General features: G+C 44.0%; 1 protein-coding gene across 6 annotated transcripts in view; it reads left to right on the top strand.

The window, feature by feature from the left end:
• PEX5 (peroxisomal biogenesis factor 5) overlaps positions 1-20,458 on the top strand; it is a 42,583-nt gene that overhangs the window by 14,904 nt on the left and 7,221 nt on the right. For 3 of the 6 annotated variants that reach the window (XM_081942127.1, XM_081942123.1, XM_081942128.1), the window contains exons 2-7: positions 11,665-11,853; positions 12,908-12,943; positions 13,056-13,188; positions 13,594-13,731; positions 14,814-14,919; positions 19,126-19,216. In XM_081942127.1, coding sequence (XP_081798253.1) covers positions 11,704-11,853; positions 12,908-12,943; positions 13,056-13,188; positions 13,594-13,731; positions 14,814-14,919; positions 19,126-19,216 — 654 coding nt within the window. In that variant the 5' untranslated portion in view covers positions 11,665-11,703. Of the gene's footprint in view, positions 1-10,075; positions 10,214-10,235; positions 10,258-10,308; positions 10,576-11,664; positions 11,854-12,907; positions 12,944-13,055; positions 13,189-13,593; positions 13,732-14,813; positions 14,920-19,125; positions 19,217-20,458 lie in introns of those variants that run through there. The other 3 variants (XM_081942124.1, XM_081942126.1, XM_081942125.1) reach the window with 3 other exon arrangements.

Genomic DNA, 20,458 nt, shown 5'->3' on the forward strand with positions numbered 1-20,458 from the left:
CTGTAACAAAAAGATTTGCTACCTGTATTAGAACTAAACAGCCTTTGATTAGACTGCACCATAATGTGTTATTTGTTTAAAATGTTTATATATTTCATTTTAGATATTTTTCTGCAATTCAGTAAGATGCTCTTAAATATGTTCCACTAAGGCAAAGGTTATGTCTGCCACTTGGGGTAGTCTTCATTTTCCAGAAATGATCATTCTGGTTAGGGTTAGGTACTTATTAAGATTAGGGTCTGATAGAAAGTGGTTTGTGGCATTCTGGGTCACTAATACAATACAATACAATACAATACAATACAATACAATACAGTACAGTACAGTACAGTACAATACAATACAATACAATACAATACCAGAGTTGGAAGGGACCTTGGAGGTCTTCTAGTCCAACCCCTGCCTAGGCAAGAAACCCTGTACCGTTTCAGACAAATGGCTATCCAACATCTTCTTAAAGACTTCCAGTGTTGGGGCTTTTACAACTTCTGGAGGCAAGCTGTTCCACTGATTAACCTTTCTAACTGTCAGAAAATTTATCCCCAGTTCTAAGTTGCTTCTCTCCTTGATTAGTTTCCACCCATTGTTTCTTCTTCTATCCTGAGGTGCCTTGGAGAATAGTTTGACTCCCTCTTCTTTGTGGCAACCCCTGAGATATTGGAACACTGCTATCATATCTTCCCTAGTCCTCCTTTCTATTAAACTAGACATACCCAGTTCCTGCAACCGTTCTTCATATGTTTTAGTCTCCAGTCCCCTAATGATCTTTGTTGCTCTTCTCTGCACTCTTTCTAGAGTCTCCACATCTTTTTTACATTGTGGCGACCAAAACTGAATGCAGTATTCCAAGTGTGGCCTTACCAAGGCATGGTATTAACATTTCACGTGATCAAGTGGTATTAACATTTCACGTGATCTTGATTCTATCCCTCTGTTGATGCAGCCTAGAACTGTGTTGGCTTTTTTGGCAGCTGCTGCACACTGTTAGCTCATATTTAAATGGTTGTCCACTCCAAGATCCCTCTCACAGTTACTACTATTGAGCAACCTATACTGTACCTGTACATTTTGTTTTTCTTGCCTAAATGTAGAACCTTACTCTTTTCACCGTTGAATTTCATTTTATTAGATACTGCCCAATCTTCAAGTTTGTCAAGATCCTTCTGTATCTTAAGCCTATCTTCTGGAGTGTGGGCTATTCCTGCCAGCTTGGTGTCATCTGCAAATTTGATGAGTTTCCCATTTATTCCCTCATCCAAATCATTGATGACGTTGAAGAGTACTGGGCCTAAAATAGAGCCTTGGGGTATTCCACTGCCTACTTCCCTCCATGTAGATGCAATTCCATTGAGGACTACACGTTGAGTGCGGTTGGTCATCCAGTTACGAATCCATCTGGTGGTGATGCTGTCCAACCCACATTCTTCTACTTTATCTAGTAGTAGGTTATGGTCTACTTTATCAAATGCCGTACTGAAGTCCAACTAAACTATATCGATGGCATTCCTCTGGTCCACTAATGTTGTCACATTGTCAAAGAATGCAATAAGATTAGTCTGGCATGATCTGTTTTTGACAAACCCATGTTGGCTTTTGGCTATTACTTTGTTTGCTTCTAGGTGTTCGCTAATTCATTGCTTGATTATCTTTTCCAGAATCTTTCCTGGTATTGAGGTCAGGCTGATAGGTCTATAGTTCCCTGGATCTAGTTTTTTTTTCCTTTTTTGAAGATGGGTACCACATCAGCTCTTTTCCAGTCCTCTGGTAGTTCCCCGGTGCTCCAGGATCTCTGAAAGATATAGTTCAGTGGTTCTGAGATCTCATCTGCCAGTTCCTTCAGAACCCTGGGGTATAATCCATCTGGCCCTGGTGATTTAAACTCATCTAGGGTAGATAGGTGCTCACTTACCATTTTCTTCCCTATTTCAACTTGTGTTCCTAATCTGATTTTTGTGGTGCTGTTTTTGATAGGTTGGACTGTTTTATCCCTTTGTGTAAAGACAGATGCAAAACATGAGTTAAATAGTTCTGCTTTCTCCCTGTTGCTTGTCACCTTCTTGCCACTTTCTCCCAGCAATGGACCAATTGTTTCCTTAACTCTTTTCTTGTTTTTAACATGTTGGAAGAAGCTTTTTTTGTTATTTTTTATTTTGTGGCAAGCCTTTTTTCATTGTGAGCCTTAGCTTTCCTCACTTCATCTTTACAGGCTTGGGCTATTGGCTAATATTCTGCCTTAGTTATGTCCCCCTCTTTCCACTTTTTATACTTATCTTTTTTTGTCTTTCAATTTGTCAGAGAGCCATATTGGTTTCTTTTTGGAGCTGTTATTTTTCTTCTTCATTGATATTGTGCTAGACTGGGCTTTTGTAATCTCATTTTTCAAAATTTCCCAAGCTTCTTGAGTTGTTTTCCCCTTGAGGATTCTCATCCATGGAATTCTTCCCAAGCTCTCTCTAAGTTTATTGAAATTAGCTCTCTTAAAGTCGAAGACTCTAGTTTCACTTTGTTTGCTTGTTCACAAAGTTTGCTGTCTAGGAGTTATTATTTTGGAGTCTGCAAAATATAAAGCGCATCTTGTTAGTGAGTTATCCACTCCAGTGTCATTTACAATATCATAAATAAAAAACATATTTACTTACCATTTCTGGGAGATAATGAAGCATCATTTGCTGTTTCACATACCGTCCAGTAAATACCCTGCACATCGTTAAAATTACAACACATCATGCTGCAGCCGTGCAAAACAGTTCTGAATCAAAAAAATTCTTTATCATAACCCTTGCAACAGGGTTTGTTGCATTCTGGCGGCTGGGGTCTTGTGTCAGAGTATGCGATGCTGGCTTTTGCTGTTGTTTTAAAAACATCTTTGGAATCAAAGGTTGCCATCTTCAAGAGACTGCTGAAATTAAGGCAAACTACCCAGCTCTTGTAATGGCAAGTTCCTTGAGCCATGCACATGCCCAGAATCATGGGAGTTATGACATGCCCAGGCATGTCCCTGGCATGCCTCTTGCGCATGCGCAGAATCACAGGGAGTAGGTGGGCGGGTGGGTATGACATGCCCAGGCATTTCCCAGGCATGCCTGAACAAGGTGTAGGAAGTTATCACCCAGCCCTCTCCCAGAAAAATGAAATATCCTAGGAAATATTGAAAATGCAGAATATTATATTTTCCTGGATGTGAAAAAGGGAGAAACACATTTTAAACACAAAGTAAATTCCTGCAGCTTCCTGCCCATCCCCACCTTGTCAATGGGCCATTAAGAAGGCCAAGCTACTTCACTTTACATAATAAAGAGTTCTCCCCTTCAGCTCCAGGGGGATGGGTGTAGAGTTCTGGCAGTGACAATGAAGGCATGATAATATAAGCCTTTACTCAACTGACCACATGGCATCTGAACTCAATCAAACCTGGATTCAAACTCAGCCTAGAGGGTTGCCCTTGCACGGGCCCATGGGAGTCTGGCAACCAATCAGAATACATTTCTTACACAGGAACAGGAAACAGATAGGTGGGACTGAACAGATTATAAAAAGCCCTGCAAGGCTCTGCTCTCTTCTTCACTTCCCTTCTCTTCTTCTCCACCAACATTGAAGCATGTGATCACCTTTTCTGTTCAGGACTCAAGCCATGTGGTCCTGTCCACCATTAAAACCATCTTTCCAAGCAGCCTCCATGTCTCCAGTGTCTTTTTCCCCACTTGGAGCCGAACCCAGAAGGACATTTCTTCCAACAAAGGCTTAACCCTGCATGCAGCCTGGTGGCTTGCCTCTTGTGAACATTTTAATTCCTGTTAATATTCCTTGTCTTTTCCTGTAGGTGGTCTTCAAAACGGTTACATGAGTATTTGAGTGTGCAATTGGCAAAATATGTGTCTTTAGATTTTACAAAGATAAAAACCAGCTGCGGGGTTTAAAAGGGCTGTTCCCCCCCCCCCCCCATTCTTCGAGGAAATGTTTTTAAATCCACCTAGAAATAAATACCTTTTAAGAAAAAAAAAGTGGGCTTAAATGCAGGCCCTAGGAGAATGATTAGAAATAAAAAAAAATTCTTTCACAACCCCCCTTCCCCCTTGAATGTCCATAGAATTAGTCTAGGGTTAAGCTAATCATGTACCCAGAGGCTTGGCATCTTTCTTGATGCGGTTAGGTTCAACACGTCTTATCTGAAAAAATAGGGCTAGGACCTTGCACAACAACTTATCTGTTAGTTCTACTCATACTTATCATGATGGGCTTAGGCCAGTACAACATATCCGGTTAGGGTTATGACCTTGTGAATCCTGCACTACGTGGGGTGATTTATGCACATCCCAGCTGGAGAGGAGGGCTATGCACATCATATCCGGAGGGTGGTGGTGATGGTGCATGTCACTTCCGCTTAGGGGCATGATCTGGTGACGCAATCAGCACGTGGGTTTGTTTACTTTGATGACGTCACTGATCAAAAGTACTGATAATTTTCATTAAAAAAAAAGGTATGAACTATAACTACTGTGGACTTTTCAGCAAAAAGTTTAGGCTTCTGGAGAAGGTTAGTCAACAGATCAGCATCTTGACTATGGTAGCATTTCAGGTTTACTTTATTATACTGTTCTAAAGGACATTGTTCAGTGAACTTTTAACAAAACTTCACATTTAAAGAGACATTCTGGACTGAAGCAGTAGGTGGCCCTACTTCCATCTGGGAAAAGGACTTCTGTGCAGGCAAAACTAAGAAATTGGTTAAATTGAATCATCTGGCTTAAAATCATTACCTTAAATTGGTTTAGTGTTACAGTTCAATGGAGATCACTCTGCACGAGTCATTTAACTTAAATTTACTTTGTTGGAAGAGTAAAAATGTAATTTCTGTAAACGAATTATCACACAAATCCAAACATATGAATCTTGTTCTGTTTTCCTTTTTTGTCCTCTTTTTAAAAATCATATTTTAATTATTTTGGCTTTTTTAACAAGGAACTATTAATTATGGTGGATGGCAACTTTTGCTATCCTCAACTGAATAGTTGATGTAAAGGGATTTGTAGTTTTAATAAATCTAGAAGAAGTCGTCTCCCTTTCGGAAAGGTGGATGCGCGCGTCTGTCACCTTTGGCTGCCGGAAGTCACGCGCGTCCGCCTTTTCGCTGCTCCAGTGGGCTCCCCCTGAAGTCTAGGGGGAGCACAGGGTGCCTTGGAGGGGCGCCCTGCCATAGGGGCGGCTCGCTGGGACCCCCTGGAACGGCAACGGCCGCAGGGGGGTGTCTCCAGCCTTGCCCCAGGAGCCGGGGAGCGTAGGGAGCGTGCTGAATGCCACCGCACGCTTTGCCGAATGCAGCCTGGAAGGAAACAATCAATTGGAATGAAACAGCTGAAGAGCGGTGAGCCGAGGGGTCTCCCCAGGTCTTTTATTATTCTTACTCTTTTGACTGTTTTGCAGTTTTCCTTTTGGACTTGTTTGTTTGGTGATCTCTACCGGCTGTGCTCTCCCACAGACGCCATCTCTTTGTACAGAACAACAACTATCTCTGAGCCTCATGATGGGTCCAAAGAAATTACCGCCTGGTAAGGCCTCATCGGCCCCAACATCTTCCACGTCCAGCCCTGCTCACCAGTCACAACTGGGATCTTTTCTACAACCTAAAGCCTCTGAAAAGAGTGCAAAGGACTTGTCTACTCAACAGATGCTTCAAATCATCTTAAAGGGACAGGACAAAATTAAAAAACAATTGCAGGACTTAAATGAACAGCTCAGAGAGACGAATCAGCAAACCACACGGAATGAACAGAGGATAGGTGTGCTGGAGGAGGGGGCGGTTGGGATGAGAGACGAGATGAAGACAATCCAAAGGGGGAATGCAGAATTTGGAAATCAGATGTTAAAAATGGAATTTGAAAGGATGTCTTTTTTTCTTAGGTTCCAAAACTTGTCAGAAGTTGAGAACAAAGATCTTAAGGAGCTTATGAGCACAATACTAGCAGAATATATTAATAGAGATAAACAACAGCTTTGGTGGGACATTGATCTGATCTATAGGGTTAATTCAGCCTATGCAAGAACACACAATGTTCCAAGGGAAGTTCATGTTAAATTTCTTAGAAAAACTACAAGAGATGAGGTTCTAGGAGCTCAAAGGGGAGGACCATTAAAATATAAAGATAAAGAAATAACCATTCTTAAACAGATCCCAAAGAAAGTAAGAGATAACAGAAGGAAATATTCCTTCTTAGCAAAAATATTATACAATAATGGGGTTTGGTTCAGGTGGCTGTTTCCAGAAGGCATGTTGATTTTTTGGGAGGGCAGCAGAATTAGAATTAACACAGTAGTGGAAGCAGAGGCTTTCACTAAAAAACACAGTGCTCTCTTAGGCGAAATGGGGGATGTTACACAAGAAACAAAGGAGGGAGGGGCTGAGGCTAAGCCGGTGGACGGGAGGGAGGACGCAACAACTAGAAGACTCAGATCACAAAAGTGATTTGAAACACTATTGCAATTGTTGTTACAATGTACTTTTATGGAAGTGATACAAAACAAATGATTGAAACATACTGATGATTTTGTGTTAAACTTAAAACTGCTAATACCAGTGACGTGCAGTCAGGGGAGGCAGGGGAGGCGGAGCCTCACCACTCTCGTCATGAAAATAAAAAAGAATTACTCCAGGAAGCCGTGAAAGTGGCTGGGAGAGGCGCGCGGCTTGGTTTAGCCTCCCTGGACATCTCAGCAGCAGCCCCAAGTGTGCCGATCTCGCCATTTTTTACATCGGGCGAGCCCAGGATCCTTGCAAGGGGAATGGGACCACGTGTGCAGGAGGCTCCTCAGCTCCAGCCTCAATCAGCGCAGCCGCGGTCCCCTTCATCTTGCCTCAGGAAGGAGGGGAATGGGACCACGTGTGCAGGGGAAGGGGATCGCGGCTCTGCTAATCTGAGGCTGTGTGCTGAGGAGCCTCCTGCACACGTGGTCCCATTTCCCTTGCAAGGATCACAGGCTCGCCCCATGCAAAAAATGCCTAGGTACCATGTTTCCCCGAAAATGCAACCTGTCCTGCGCTCACTGACCTAGCGTTATCCCGAAAGCACCAAGTTACAGGAGCCGGGGGGGGGGAGCGCTCACGTTGCTTGCTGCCTTCAATATACCGCTAGGTTGGGGAGTGGCGTTCTGTCCGGCCAGAAGGGAGAGTTGCCGGGCGACTGCTCTCTTGTGAACTGGCTCCCGAAGAGCCGGGCACAGCCTCAGGGGCGAAGTAGCCATGAGGTAACTATGCTCACGAGCAGCCGCCCGGAAAATCCCCTCCCTAGCCGGGAAAAGCGCCATTCACTGACCTGAGCAGCCGCCCGGCAAAGCCCCTCTCCAGCCGGGAAAAGCGCCATTCACCAAGCCCTTGCGCAGCTCTCCCAGGCGACCGCCGCTGGCTGCTGCTGCCCGCCGCCGCCCGCCGCCCCGCCGCTCCGCTCCGTGCATAACTTCCAAACTCCAAAACTTCCAGCATCGCCCGCTCTAGGAGTGCTCTCTATGGTGGGCCGGCTGCTGGAAGACTGTCCGGAAAACTCTCTGTCCAGCAGCCGGCCCACCATAGAGAGCACTCCTAGAGCGGCCGATGCTGGAAGTTTTGGAGTTTGGAAGTTATGCACGGAGCGGAGCGGGGCGGCGGCGGGCAGCAGCAGCCAGCAGCGGTCGCCTGGGACAGCTGCACAAGGGCTTGGTGAATGGCGCTTTTCCTGGCTGGAGAGGGGATTTGCGGGGCGGCTGCTGAGGTCAGTGAATGGCGCTTTTCCCGGCTGGAGAGGGGATTTGCGGGGCGGCTGCTGAGGTCAGTGAATGGCGCTTTTCCCGGCTGGAGAGGGGATTTGCGGGGCGGCTGCTGAGGTCAGTGAATGGCGCTTTTCCCGGCTGGAGAGGGGATTTGCGGGGCGGCTGCTGAGGTCAGTGAATGGCGCTTTTCCCGGCTGGAGAGGGGATTTGCGGGGCGGCTGCTGAGGCCAGTGAATGGCGCTTTTCCCGGCTGGAGAGGGGATTTGCGGGGCGGCTGCTGAGGTCAGTGAATGGCGCTTTTCCCGGCTGGAGAGGGGATTTGCGGGGCGGCTGCTGAGGTCAGTGAATGGCGCTTTTCCCGGCTGGAGAGGGGATTTGCGGGGTGGCTGCTGAGGTCAGTGAATGGCGCTTTTCCCGGCTGGGGAGTTTCCCGGCAACTCTCCCCTCTGGCCGGACAGAACGCCATTCCCCAACCTAGCGGTATACCGAAGGCGGCAAGCAATGTGAGCGCTCCCCCCACCCCCTGCTCCTGTAACTTGGCGCTTTCGGGATAACGCTAGGTCAGTGAGCGCAGGACAGGTTGTATTTTCAGGGAAACACGGTACCCAGGCATTTTTTGCATTGGGCGAGCCCGGGATCCTTGCAAGGGGAATGGGACCACGTGTGCAGGCGGCTCCTCAGCGCACAGCCTCAGATTAGCAGAGCCGCAATCCCCTTCCCCTGCACACGTGGTCCCATTCCCCTCCTTCCTGAGGCAAGATGAAGGGGACCGCGGCTGCGCTGATTGAGGCTGGAGCTGAAGAAATTTGTCCGTTTGGGCTGCGCCCCTGCGATCGGAGCAACCACGTGGTTTGATGACGTCACCAGCCTCACCAGTCATAAACGTCACCGCACGTCACTGGCTAATACCTATGTAAATGTTGATATTTTTCTATCTTCGATTGTAAAAGTTGCAAGACCTGGGGGGGGGGGCTTCTCCCCCCCGCACGATGTAGCTTTCAAAATGTTTTATAACCCTATAACCCCCTTTCCTTGTAAAAATTTTAAAACTAATAAAAAATTTGAACAATTAAAAAAAATCTAGAAGAATCTAATTTGGGGGAAACTAAGATAAGCTGCTACTTGAGAAAATAATTATGAACAGATGAAAGGTAAATCAGCATATTTTTTATAAATATTCTTTTCTAATACTAATATTAATATTAATGAAGAGAATAATTCTATGCAATAGGGTGGGGAATTAGTCTTTTGAGACATGACTTAAACTAATTAAATAAATATTCATAAGATTTAAATATTCCAGCCCCTGTGAAAATTAGCCTGGTATGTGTAGTGTTAAGCATGGGTAGTAGTTACTGTACATCAGAGTTAAAAACCAGTCCTATTTGTGGCACTATAAATTCCTCATTATCAGTGGTGTATTAACCATTAAGCAGACTAAGTATGTGCTTAGGGCACGAGGCCCAAAGGGGGCACCACAAAGTTGAGAAAGAAAAAAACGATGAAGATGTTAGATACTCATACCAACTACAGTGGTTTCCACCAAGGTCCTCTGTTCCGGCGGGAACAGAGGTTTAATCCTATTGGTCGAAGGATCTGACAGCTCCCTATAAAAGGGCTGCTGTCCGACTCAAACTTCGCTGGATTGTTCTCACTTGTTGTCATTAATAAAGAGCTGTTGTTACCATTAAGCCTGTGTGTGCCTATCCATTACCCAATCTAACAGATTTGTACAGTATGTACAAAGGAGGGGGGGCACCAAGATTTGTCAGTGCTTAGGGCACCAGTAAGCCTTAATCCGCCACTGCTCATTATGCATTATATCTGTGGCTTCAGGTCCTCAAGATTTTCACTTTAGCTACTTAAGTCATTTGGATTTGATATCAAAATTTTAGACCTTACTCAAAAAAAAAATCTTTAACTTCTGTTAAGAAAAAAAAAAAAAGGGAAAATACAATTCTTTCACCCATTTCTTTATGCTTTATTTTAAAACAGCAATTCCTTCCAGAGCCTATACCAGAGCCGAAAGAAAGTGAGCTGACCTTACACGTGTATATTTTCTTGCACAGCTTTAATTCTGAATGCATTGGAAGAACTTATTGAAACATAGACGGTTAAAATATCCACTACAGGCAAAGCTGCGACCTGGGTGTCCGGCAGTTACCTTCACTGCAAAATCATCGTTTGATTTCTAAGCCGGTTTACTCGGGGTTAAGCAAAGCTGCAATCGTAATGTGACCTAGAAATGCTATTGGACTCTGTTGGTTAGTTTTTGTTTTTGTTTTTAGTTCTGCATCAAAACCAAATCTTCTCCGGACATCAATATCCCCAACGTGGTTGGCTTTGCGTGACAAAAGCGCCAGAGTCGGCGTTGCTTCCTCATTGCAGTTACTGGGGCGCTGGCCCTTTAAGGACAGGCTCCGCCTCCTTCTTTTTGCAAATGTTGTAGGAACGAAGCAGACACGGGGACGTGCAGGTACGTATTGCATTGGATAGAGGGAGGGGAATGGGAGATTCCCGGTACGTACCCCAGGTTGTTCGCCGACCCGATCTGGCTCATTAGGGGGAGGAGGGGCTAATCCTTCGCAAGGACTCCATACGGCTGCTGGGAAATGCCAGCCCTGAAGTAGAGAGGAGCAGCAAGGCCTTGGAAGCCTGGCGAGCTGGTTGGCTTCAGCCCCAAACCTTTCCCGGCGGCAGCGACTGGCTACTCAGCCAGGCGTGCAGCAGAGTCCAGGAGGTTCCTGAAATCAAGTCCGGCTTGCGCTCTCGCTTTCGGGTTTTTTCCCCCCCACCGCCGCCTGTTAGGATAGTATAGAAAACCTATTGGGGTCCTGGGTAAGCTCCAGAACTTGGCTTTCAGTCTAGCTCGCTCCTCGGGTTTTATGAAGTGATCAAGATGCGTGTATACAGTACTGCGTGCCCCTGGTGATGGTTCAGTGGTGGGTAGCCCACCGGAGAGGAGAACTTGGCTTAGATTTTGTCACTGATTGAACGTATGCTGGAAAGGGAATGCTCTCTACTACGTGAATATGTCTGCGTGAGATGTGTTTGTTAGAGTCACTTAATTCATTTGTGGGGGTGTGCGTAAAATGTAGTTTGGAGTGGTTTGTAATTGTAGAGCTTTAAGCCGAGGGTTGTGCAACATGCTAAACCAAATGCTAATCACCATAATTTGCCTTAGCATGTTGTATGAACACAGGCACTGTGCTTTGACAGCCATAGTGTGTGCTTTGCTGCTTTATATAAACTCCAGTAAACCCCAGTAAACAGTAATAATGTCAGTGTGGGGTTTGAGTACCATGCTAACAATAATAGTTGGGTCTGAGCACCAGCATTTGTGGTTACTGTGTGTGTGGTGTGTGTGTGTGTTTGGGATGAGGGCTTGGATTAACCAGCCTGACATTGTGATGTTATATTAAATGATGAGCTGCACCATGTCTTATGCTGGCCATAGATCAGACATCTGCTCACTGATCTAATATCTGATATGGCAAGGTAACAAACCATATTTCATTGATTGTCATTTTGGGCAATAATGGTTAGTTAGCTGACACTTCCTGGATTTTCCTTTGTCGTTAACTAATGTCAACATTAATCACAATAAAACTATTATATGTAAATAGGTAAGCACACATATAAAGTAAGTAAATATATGGATAAATCTGGATACGACTTAGAACCAATTTCGTTGTATTTAAGTGCAATGCCAATAAAGATTATACTTATACTTAGATAGGTTTTAGGAATGGTGCTCCAAAATTCATTACTCCTAGCAGGGAAATTGATGTTTCTGTTCCATCTGCTGTAGCAGTTGCACTCCATAATCCTTTTTGAAGTTGCCCGACCAGGTAATCTAATCATGCGGACAATTTTATATCTACTGTAAATAAATATCATCTGTGCAACTGTTTATTCTTTGGACAGGTGAGGGTCGTGTGGGTGTCACGTTCTCCACCGCCTACCATGGCAATGAGGGAGTTGGTGGAGCCAGAGTGTGGGGGCTCTAATCCTCTGATGAAGCTAGCTAGTCACTTCACTCAGGACAAGGGCCTGCAACAAGAAGGACTCCAGGGCTCCCTAGTGTGGCCTCCCACTGGCCCAGTAGCAGATGTGGTAAGTTTAACACACTTAGTCTGTTTAGGGTGCTATTGCTGTGTCTTGCAATAGGTGTAAAGCTGATTTAGAATATTAGGGGCCCTGAAACTAATTCCTCTTCTGGTGATGATGCAAAACATTCAGTATGTTGATTCATGTCCCATTTCTGGACTTCGATGCCATACACCCATCTTGTCTGTTGTCTCTGTTGCCTTGCATTTTCTTCACTTTTGTCCAGAATATTTTTTTCCTATTTGCATCTATTATTGCATCAAAGAGTATGAATTTCACCTTTGCTTGATTCAGAACTTATTAGTCGGCTCTTACAGTTCACTGTACCTTTAGAAACTGTCTCTGAATTGATAGGTTGAAGATAATATGTGTTTTTTAAATTCTTTGTCACAGTCATAATATACTGCCATTTAATTAGGAATTTTAGATATAAAATGCTTTCATGTTTGAGTTTATAATTGCACTAAACTGTAATTTGTGTAGTTTAGCCCAGTGAGTTAACTCAGCCATTGTGGCTTATTCAACAAATTATCACTTAAATGTGATTTAATACAGTATATAAATTCAGCTGTGAATCAGATCGTGGAATAGTGTGGCTTGGAATGGTTTTAGGTTTCTTATAGGGTAGTTATTGCTACATACTTAGGGTCAGTAGACTTTCCAAAAATAATTTTTTTCACAGTGGCAGTTTCAAGAGCTGGTTAAAACTTGACCTGGAAAATTCCTGCTTCAAATCTCATATTTGGCACAGATATTTTATGCAGGCACACTGTTATTCAAGCCAAGCTAGGTTCACATCCATGATGGATGGAACTGGAAAAATGGTAATAAGTATTGCCAATAACCTGAATCTCCCATATTTAGACCTACAGGGCTCTTTCTTTGAGGATGTGTGGAGAGATTGGAACCACAGTTATATCTTTTTCCCCCATGTAGAGTTCCATCTGGTTTAAACTTGACCATTCCCATTGTCTAAAGAGTTGTACAAGACCAAAGTGAGATGGGACCTCAGAGGGAAGAGGAAGCTCAAAACAATGACCATATCTCTTCTGTTTTCTAGGTGCCCAAACCTCTTGGAAGAGCCTCGGAAGATGATGTAAGCCTTCCCATATGTCTTGTTTCTATCTTCCTTACCACCTCTGACTTGTTCTATGACTTTATTTCCATCCTGTAACATGCAAATCTCCTGCAACCTTTTTGTCTGACAGCTGGTGGCAGAGTTCCTTCAAGAGCAGAATGGCCCCATGCTCTCCCGCGGCCCACAAACATTCAAGATGGATGATCTGTTGGCTGAGATGCAGGAAATTGAACAATCTAATTTCCGACAGGCCCCACAGAGAGGTAAGTGTGAACAGGGAAGAGCCAAACACCTTCTGGGCAAAGATGGGCATTATATCTGGGCATTATATCTTTATTTTAAAAGTACAAAATCTTTCTCAGGTGGCTAACAATGCCGATTTGGAGGGAAACAAATACCAACAATATAACAATAAAAGGCTGAAATATGTTATGAACATATTGAGAGGAAGGGGTGGGGGTGGGGGTAGGGAGTACAGATGGGTGTCAAAAATAGCCAAGTGTCAGATCTAGGACACTTGGAGTAGGACAGGCTCTGGTCTTTTGTTTCTAAAAAGAGATGGAGAGTGCTGTGAATTATAGAAAAAAGCAGTCTGGTAGTGGTCTCACCTGTATGGATTGGTGTGTGTGTGTTGGGACACTTATTGGGGACTCATTTTTGTTCCTCAGCTCCAGGAGTGGCAGCACTGGCTCTCTCGGAGAACTGGGCACAGGACTTCCTTGGTGCATCTGATAATGCAGTTGACGTTTCCGGCGCAGATTATGATGAGGCCGATTGGTCCCAGGAGTTCATTGCTGAGGTTACAGGTAAGGCTGCTGTTGGGAAGATGTAGGCATCACTGTTACATCTAATGGAGCAGGCTGGGAAAAACCAAAGCGTCTGTAAACGGAATGGGTGCAGGATTGGCAGTATAAAGGATCTTTCCTGTATAGTGCTAAAATATATCTCCTTTTCGCCATGCAATTCTTGTTTACCTTCTTTTTGGCACTTTTTTCTTCTGTCTTGCCTTCTGAAGACTAAGTCTGTAGGCCTAGAAAAGTATGTTTTTCTAGAAAACATGTTTCTAGAAAAATACGTTTTGAGAGTTCAGTATAGCATAGTAACAAAGGGATTCAGGTTTAATTCCATTCTTAGCCCTGGGATAAAAGGGAGAACCCCATGTAAACTACTTTGCGTTAGAGAAAAAATAGGATATAAATCTAATAATAAACTCTGAGTGTGTTGCAGTTAAAATAACAATCATGTGCCATCTGAATGCATGTTTTTGTAGCATAGGATTTGCTCAACTAGAGTTTCCTTGAATACATAAATGGCATTCTGAATAGACGGATAATTTTGCAACAGGGTCTTAAAGGTACAATTGCACTACCTCTTAGAGAAGGAAGATTGTGCGATAAACTTTCTTGGAATCTTGTCCTGTTTTATAGTCATTTGCATAGTTAAATGTTTTGTCTAGTCTTGTTAAAATTAGTCCAAATTAAATATGTTGCAAGTCACTTTCCCCCCACTTTGCTCTGGTAGACAAGGCAGAATGGCTACTGGGGCTCTGCTTCAGTCTTATCTCTGTGCTTTCCTGATTTCGAAATCATCTTCCCAATCCAAGTTGCATTTCTCTGAACTTTTTCCAGATTAAAATGGGTGATGGTGACTAAGATAACAGTGTCCCAGCGGGAAGACTATGACATAACTTTATGTAATATCTCATATTTTGGGGTATTAGCTAGAGTATTAGTTCTAGGGCATTAGCTAGGATAATTGAAGCTGACTTTGAGTAGGATAGTAGGTATTTATGTGTAATGATGCTTGATAACGCTTGTTGCCTTTCAGGGCCTCCTCTTCCTTTTCCCAGGTTTTTTAGTTAACTTACTTTTATCCCATTTCTACATAGATCCATTATCCGTATCTCCTGCCAAATGGGCAGAAGAGTATTTGGAGCAGTCAGAGGAGAAGCTGTGGCTGGGTGAATCAGAAGATCAGACCTCGGCTGATAAATGGTAAGTATCTCTGTGGCTTCTTCCCATAATTACATGCGAACCCCTTGGACAGACTCTCTTTGAGATGCCTGGTAAGGCTTTCCAAATTCAAAATTGGTGCCATACAGCAGCTTATCTTTCTGAAAATCCAGCAGCAATAGGAGTGCTGGGATCAAATGGTCCTCAGTTCAGAGGATTTTTAATAGTGGGACAGAATTTATGAAAGAGCTTCTGAAACAGTGAGTCTCAACCTTCCCAATGCCCCGACCCTTTAATACAGTTCCTCATGTTGTGGTGACCCCCAACCATAAAATTGGTGTCTCGGTTCTTAAGACCATCAAAAATATGTGTTTTCCGATGGTCTTAGGCCAGTGGTCGGCAAGCCGCGGCTCGCGAGCCACATGCGGCTCTTTACACACTTTAATGTGGCTCTTCTGTGTGCCGGGCGCCCGCTCCCCTCCCTCCTCTCGGGCACTTCAAAACAAGCGCCCCTTTCCCTTTTTTCTTTTCGACCCACAATGATTAGGGAGGATCCTGAAGCGAGGAGGGAGAAAAAGAGACGGAGGCCAAGGAGCTTCTCCCCCCCCCCCCACAAAAATCTTATCAGGGAGCCGGCGGGCAGTAGCAAATTAGCTGATCACGCGGCGTGATCGGCTAATTTGCTACTGCCTGCCCGGCTCCCCGGTTAGATTTTTGCTGGGAGGAGGCGGGGGGGAAGCTCCTTAGCCTCCGTTTCTTTTTCTCCCTCCTCGCTTCAGGATCCTCCCTAATCATTGTGGGTCGAAAAGAAAAAAGGGAAAGGAGGCAGAAAAAGAAACGGAGGCTAAGGAGCTTCCCCCCTGCCTCCTCCCAGCAAAAATCTAACCGGGGAGCCGGGCGGGCAGTAGCAAATTAGCTGATCATGCGGCGTGATCGGCTAATTTGCTACTGCCTGCCCGGCTCCCCGGTTAGATTTTTGCTGGGAGGAGGCGGGGGGGAAGCTCCTTAGCCTCCATTTCTTTTTCTCCCTCCTCGCTTCAGGATCCTCCCTAATCATTGTGGGTCGAAAAGAAAAAAGGGAAAGGAGGCAGAAAAAGAAACGGAGGCTAAGGAGCTTCCCCCCTGCCTCCTCCCAGCAAAAATCTAACCGGGGAGCTGGGCGGGCAGTAGCAAATTAGCCGATCACGCCGCGTGATCAGCCAATTTGCTACTGCCCGCCGGCTCCCTGATAAGATTTTTGCGGGGGGGGGGGGGAGAAGCTCCTTGGCCTCCGTTTCTTTTTCTGCCTCCTTTCCCTTTTTTCTTTTCAAGCGCCCCTTTCCCTTTTTTCTTTTCGACCCACAATGATTAGGGAGGATCCTGAAGCGAGGAGGGAGAAAAAGAAACGGAGGCTAAGGAGCTCCCCCCCCCCCTGCCTCCTCCCAGCAAAAATCTAACCGGGGAGCCGGGCGGGCAGTAGCAAATTAGCCGATCACGCCGCGTGATCAGCTAATTTGCTACTGCCCGCCGGCTCCCTGATAAGATTTTTGCGGTGGGGGGGGAGAAGCTCCTTGGCCTCCGTCTCTTTTTCTCCCTCCTCGCTTCTTGGGGCTCCACCAATGGGGGAGCAAGGCCCGCCCAGCGCCAGGCTTTGGGCTAACACAGAGGTCTGCAAAGGTGGCTGTTTTAAGACTGGTGGACTTCAACTCTCAGAATTCTGGGAGTTGAAGTCCACCAGTCTTAAGAGCCAATTTTGCAGATCCCTGCCTGGACTAATATGATTGATGCCCTTGGTGGACTTCAACTCTCAGAATTCTGGGAGTTGAAGTCCACAAGTCTTCAAGCTGTCAGGTTTGAAGACCCTGGTTTTTTTTTTCTAAAGGGTTAGGGGTGCAAGGGTCTTGCAACTTGACAGCTTTAAGACTTGCATGCTTCAATGCCAGAGTTCCTGAGCCAACATGACTGGAGAAGGAATTCTGGGAGTTGAAGTCCACAAGTCTTCAAGCTGTCAGGTTTGAAGACCCCTTGGGTTTTTTTTTCCTAAAGGGTTAGGGATGCAAGGATCTTGTAACTTGACAGCTTTAAGACTTGCGTGCTTCAAATGCCAGAGTTTATTGAAACTAAAAACAGTGTACCATCCTATGTATTTTCGGTTTTAAAAATGTGGCTCTCAAAATAAATTTCAATCGTGGTTTTGGCGAGATTTGGCTCAGTTGAAAAAAAAGGTTGCCCACCACTGTCTTAGGCGATCCCTGTGAAAGGATTGTTCGACCCCCAAAGGGGTCCCGACCCCCAGGTTGAGAACCACTGCTCTAAACAATGGAGGATCTTCCAACTTTACTGAATTGTTGTCCCATATTAGCCCTGTCACATTGGAAAGAAGTACAGGTAGTCCTCAACTTACAACATTTGGTGACACTTCAGTTACAACAGCACTGAAAAATGTATCTTATGACCATTTTTCAAAGTTACGACCTTTCCTGCATCGCCATGGTCATGTGATCAAAATTCAGATGCTTGGCAATGTTTTATACTTACGACCATTGCAGTGTCCTGAGGTTCAGGTGATCACGTTTTGCAACCTTCTGACAAGCAAAGTCAATGGGGAAGCCAGATTCACTTAACAACCGGACTACTAACCTATCAACTGTAGTGATTCACTTAACAACTATGGCAAGAAAGGTTGAAAAAAGGGGCAAAATTCACTTAACAGATGTCTCATTTAACAACAGAAATTTGGGGTTCAATTGTCGTAGGTTGAGGACTACCTGTACAGCATTTTCTTAAGTGCATTGGATTTCTATTCCTGACTGCCTGACTATCCAGGCTGTATATTGTCGCTTGATAAATGTATAAAATATTCTGAAGATGGATTAGATTCAGCAATTTTGAAGCGTCAAAAGCCAACTTGTTCTGAAGACAAAAAAGTAAACACCATGTATGTGATCTATGTTCAAGGTGGAGTTATAATACATATAAAGTCGGACATACAAGTTCAAATGCAGCCATGCCTTATCTCTTGCACTCCTCTTAAGTAGTGAATTAGCAAGGAGGCTGCTTGCATAAACTCTGATGGCAATTCATTTCATAGCTTGCCCCCACCTTCTGTGAAGAAAGCAGAATTCGAAACTGATGTCAAAGACAATTTGATAAAGTATCCAATAGGAGCAACTTTCAGACAGTGAGTGGGAGTACTGTATTTTGATTTGAGACCCATATATTCATATCTAGACAAATGTTTGCAAAATGTGCTTCATGGTATTTGTGGTGCTGAATTTGGCATCCACTTGAAATACCGAATGAGGTTATCTAAGGATTTGGGGTAAGATCGAATTCAGTTTATATTTCAGCTCTGCTCAGATTCAGGTTTCACTATGTATGCCGGGATTAAGATCGATAGATGAGATGGAGTTTTATCAAGTGAGTTCAGTCAAATAAATGGCAGTGTTAATGTAGGAAATTCATCTAAATAGAGATAATTGTTGCATCTCCCTTGAAGGACCTTGTAGACAATTCAAGATAGCATTAAATCCAGACTTATCTTTGGATGTTAAGGTGGTATCTGTGCTACCTTTTCATTTTGATTGATTCCCAGCGCATTCTCTTTTTGGATTGTATACAACTACACTTCATATATGGTGGTACATCTAAACTAAGGTACCAGTTGAACTAAGCTGCTAGATTGACCTGGGCTAGATAAGTGAAACACATTTTTCAGAGTTTAAAATATCCTTTAGGAGCCAGTTTATTCTGGATACAAATCAGTGTATTTGTGCACTCCTTGAAGCTTTTGATTGCCTAGTTCTGGATAATAAAAAGTTTGTTTGTTCTCTCATGTCTCTGTGTGAACACCAAGATCCTTTTAGGGGCCTTCTTAGGGAATGCCTGGAACATAGACTTTTGTCAACTTTCCCCTAGAAACAAAACAGTTTTGTTATAGTTTGTGAATTATTTTAGTTATTTTATATTCAGGTTGTAAGGGTTGAGGCTATGTTCTACTAATTTTCTTTTTTAGATGAAATTGACTGGAGTTTGTTTTTTATTTTATGCTTATGGTATTTGTAGACTGCCCTGATCTACTTTAGATTTTTTAAGTTAAAATTTCATGTTGTGTTTTTATGTTAAAATTCAAACTAGGGTTTGAATTACAGACTGGAACATGGGATAAAATAATAAAAATCTAGTGCATATAAACCGATGGGTCAAATCACTTTTGAACATAGCATTGTTTTAGTTTATCCTGACTCTGCCTGGTTTGTTCTGGTTTAGGTATGAGGAATACCAGCCTGAAGACGATCTGAAAAAAACAGCTAATGACTTTCTTGCAAAAGTGGATGATCCCAAGCTGAATAATTCTGAGGTAAAAATATGACTGGCATTTTCTTCAAAAGGAATACCGCATGGTTGTAAGGCTGGAGAGAAATAATTGTGGGGTATGTGCATGCTGGCTTATTTGCTCTTGTAACTCACTTGAACACCGCTAGCTATCAACATTTTCAGGTTCAAGAGCCATATGTGTACCTATATACACACACACACACCCCTTCTGTGCTTCCTTGTGCCTCGTCTTTTCTTCCGGATGTCTTGGTTTAAAGCACTCAGTGTGCATTGCTATGAATCATCTGGGTTTTCTCCAGCCTGCTGACCATCAGACTGGTTGGGCTACCAGGAACAGCAAAATGAGGGAAGAGCAGTGGTGGGATTCAAACAAATTTACTACCATTTCTGTGGGCGTGATTTGGTGGGCGTGGCAGGGGAAGGATACTGTAAAATCTCCATTCCCTCCCCACTCCAGGGGAAGGTTACTGCAAAATCCCCATTTCCTGCCAATTAGCTGGGACTTGGGAGGCAGAGAATAGATGGTGGTAGGGCCACTCACAGGTGGTATTTACCAGTTCTACGAACTACTCAAAATTTCCACTACCGCTTTACCAGAACTGGTCAGAACCTGCTAAATACCACCTCTGGGCAAAAGGGCTTGTTATGGGCTTCTCATCTGTCAACCCTGTGAAAAACAGAAATGCCAACACCCCCACCCCCACCCCCATACTTAGTTGGATTGATTTACTATTGTTACCTCATATGGAAAATGAAGGATTCTACATCTCTTGATTTTCTTAAGAATAGCCTTTCTTATCTCTGGATGTGTTGGGTTTCAAAATTTATCATCTTCCCGCCAACCTAGCAGTTTTGAAGACTATTTGAGAGAAATGGGGTTATTCTTGTAAAAGAAAATGAATGCTGTTCTACCATGAATGATTGCAGAGGGGAAGCAGGGGAGGGTCTCTGCGTTAAGAAAAACTCCATTATGATACTGAGGACAAGAACTACTAAGATGATCATGCCGTGTAAGAGATTCCCTGATGAAAAGCAGAAGGCTGCAGCAGAGAGAGGAGGTTCTAAGCATGGTTATATTTAACCCCTTATTTCCTAATGGGTTTTACTCATAATTGCCCAGAAGGTTTCATACATGAACAAGGATTTCACTAGGAGAAATTCCACAACTCTATAGCCAGCATATTACACTCTTGGCAACAAAGCACCAATCTTCTAAGACAGCCTTCCCAAATAGAGGTTCTTTTCTTAAGGATTACTTAGGAAC

Source organism: Natrix helvetica (genome assembly GCF_964273705.1).
Source record: "Natrix helvetica genome assembly, chromosome: 2".
Taxonomy (NCBI): Eukaryota; Metazoa; Chordata; class Lepidosauria; order Squamata; family Natricidae; genus Natrix; species Natrix helvetica.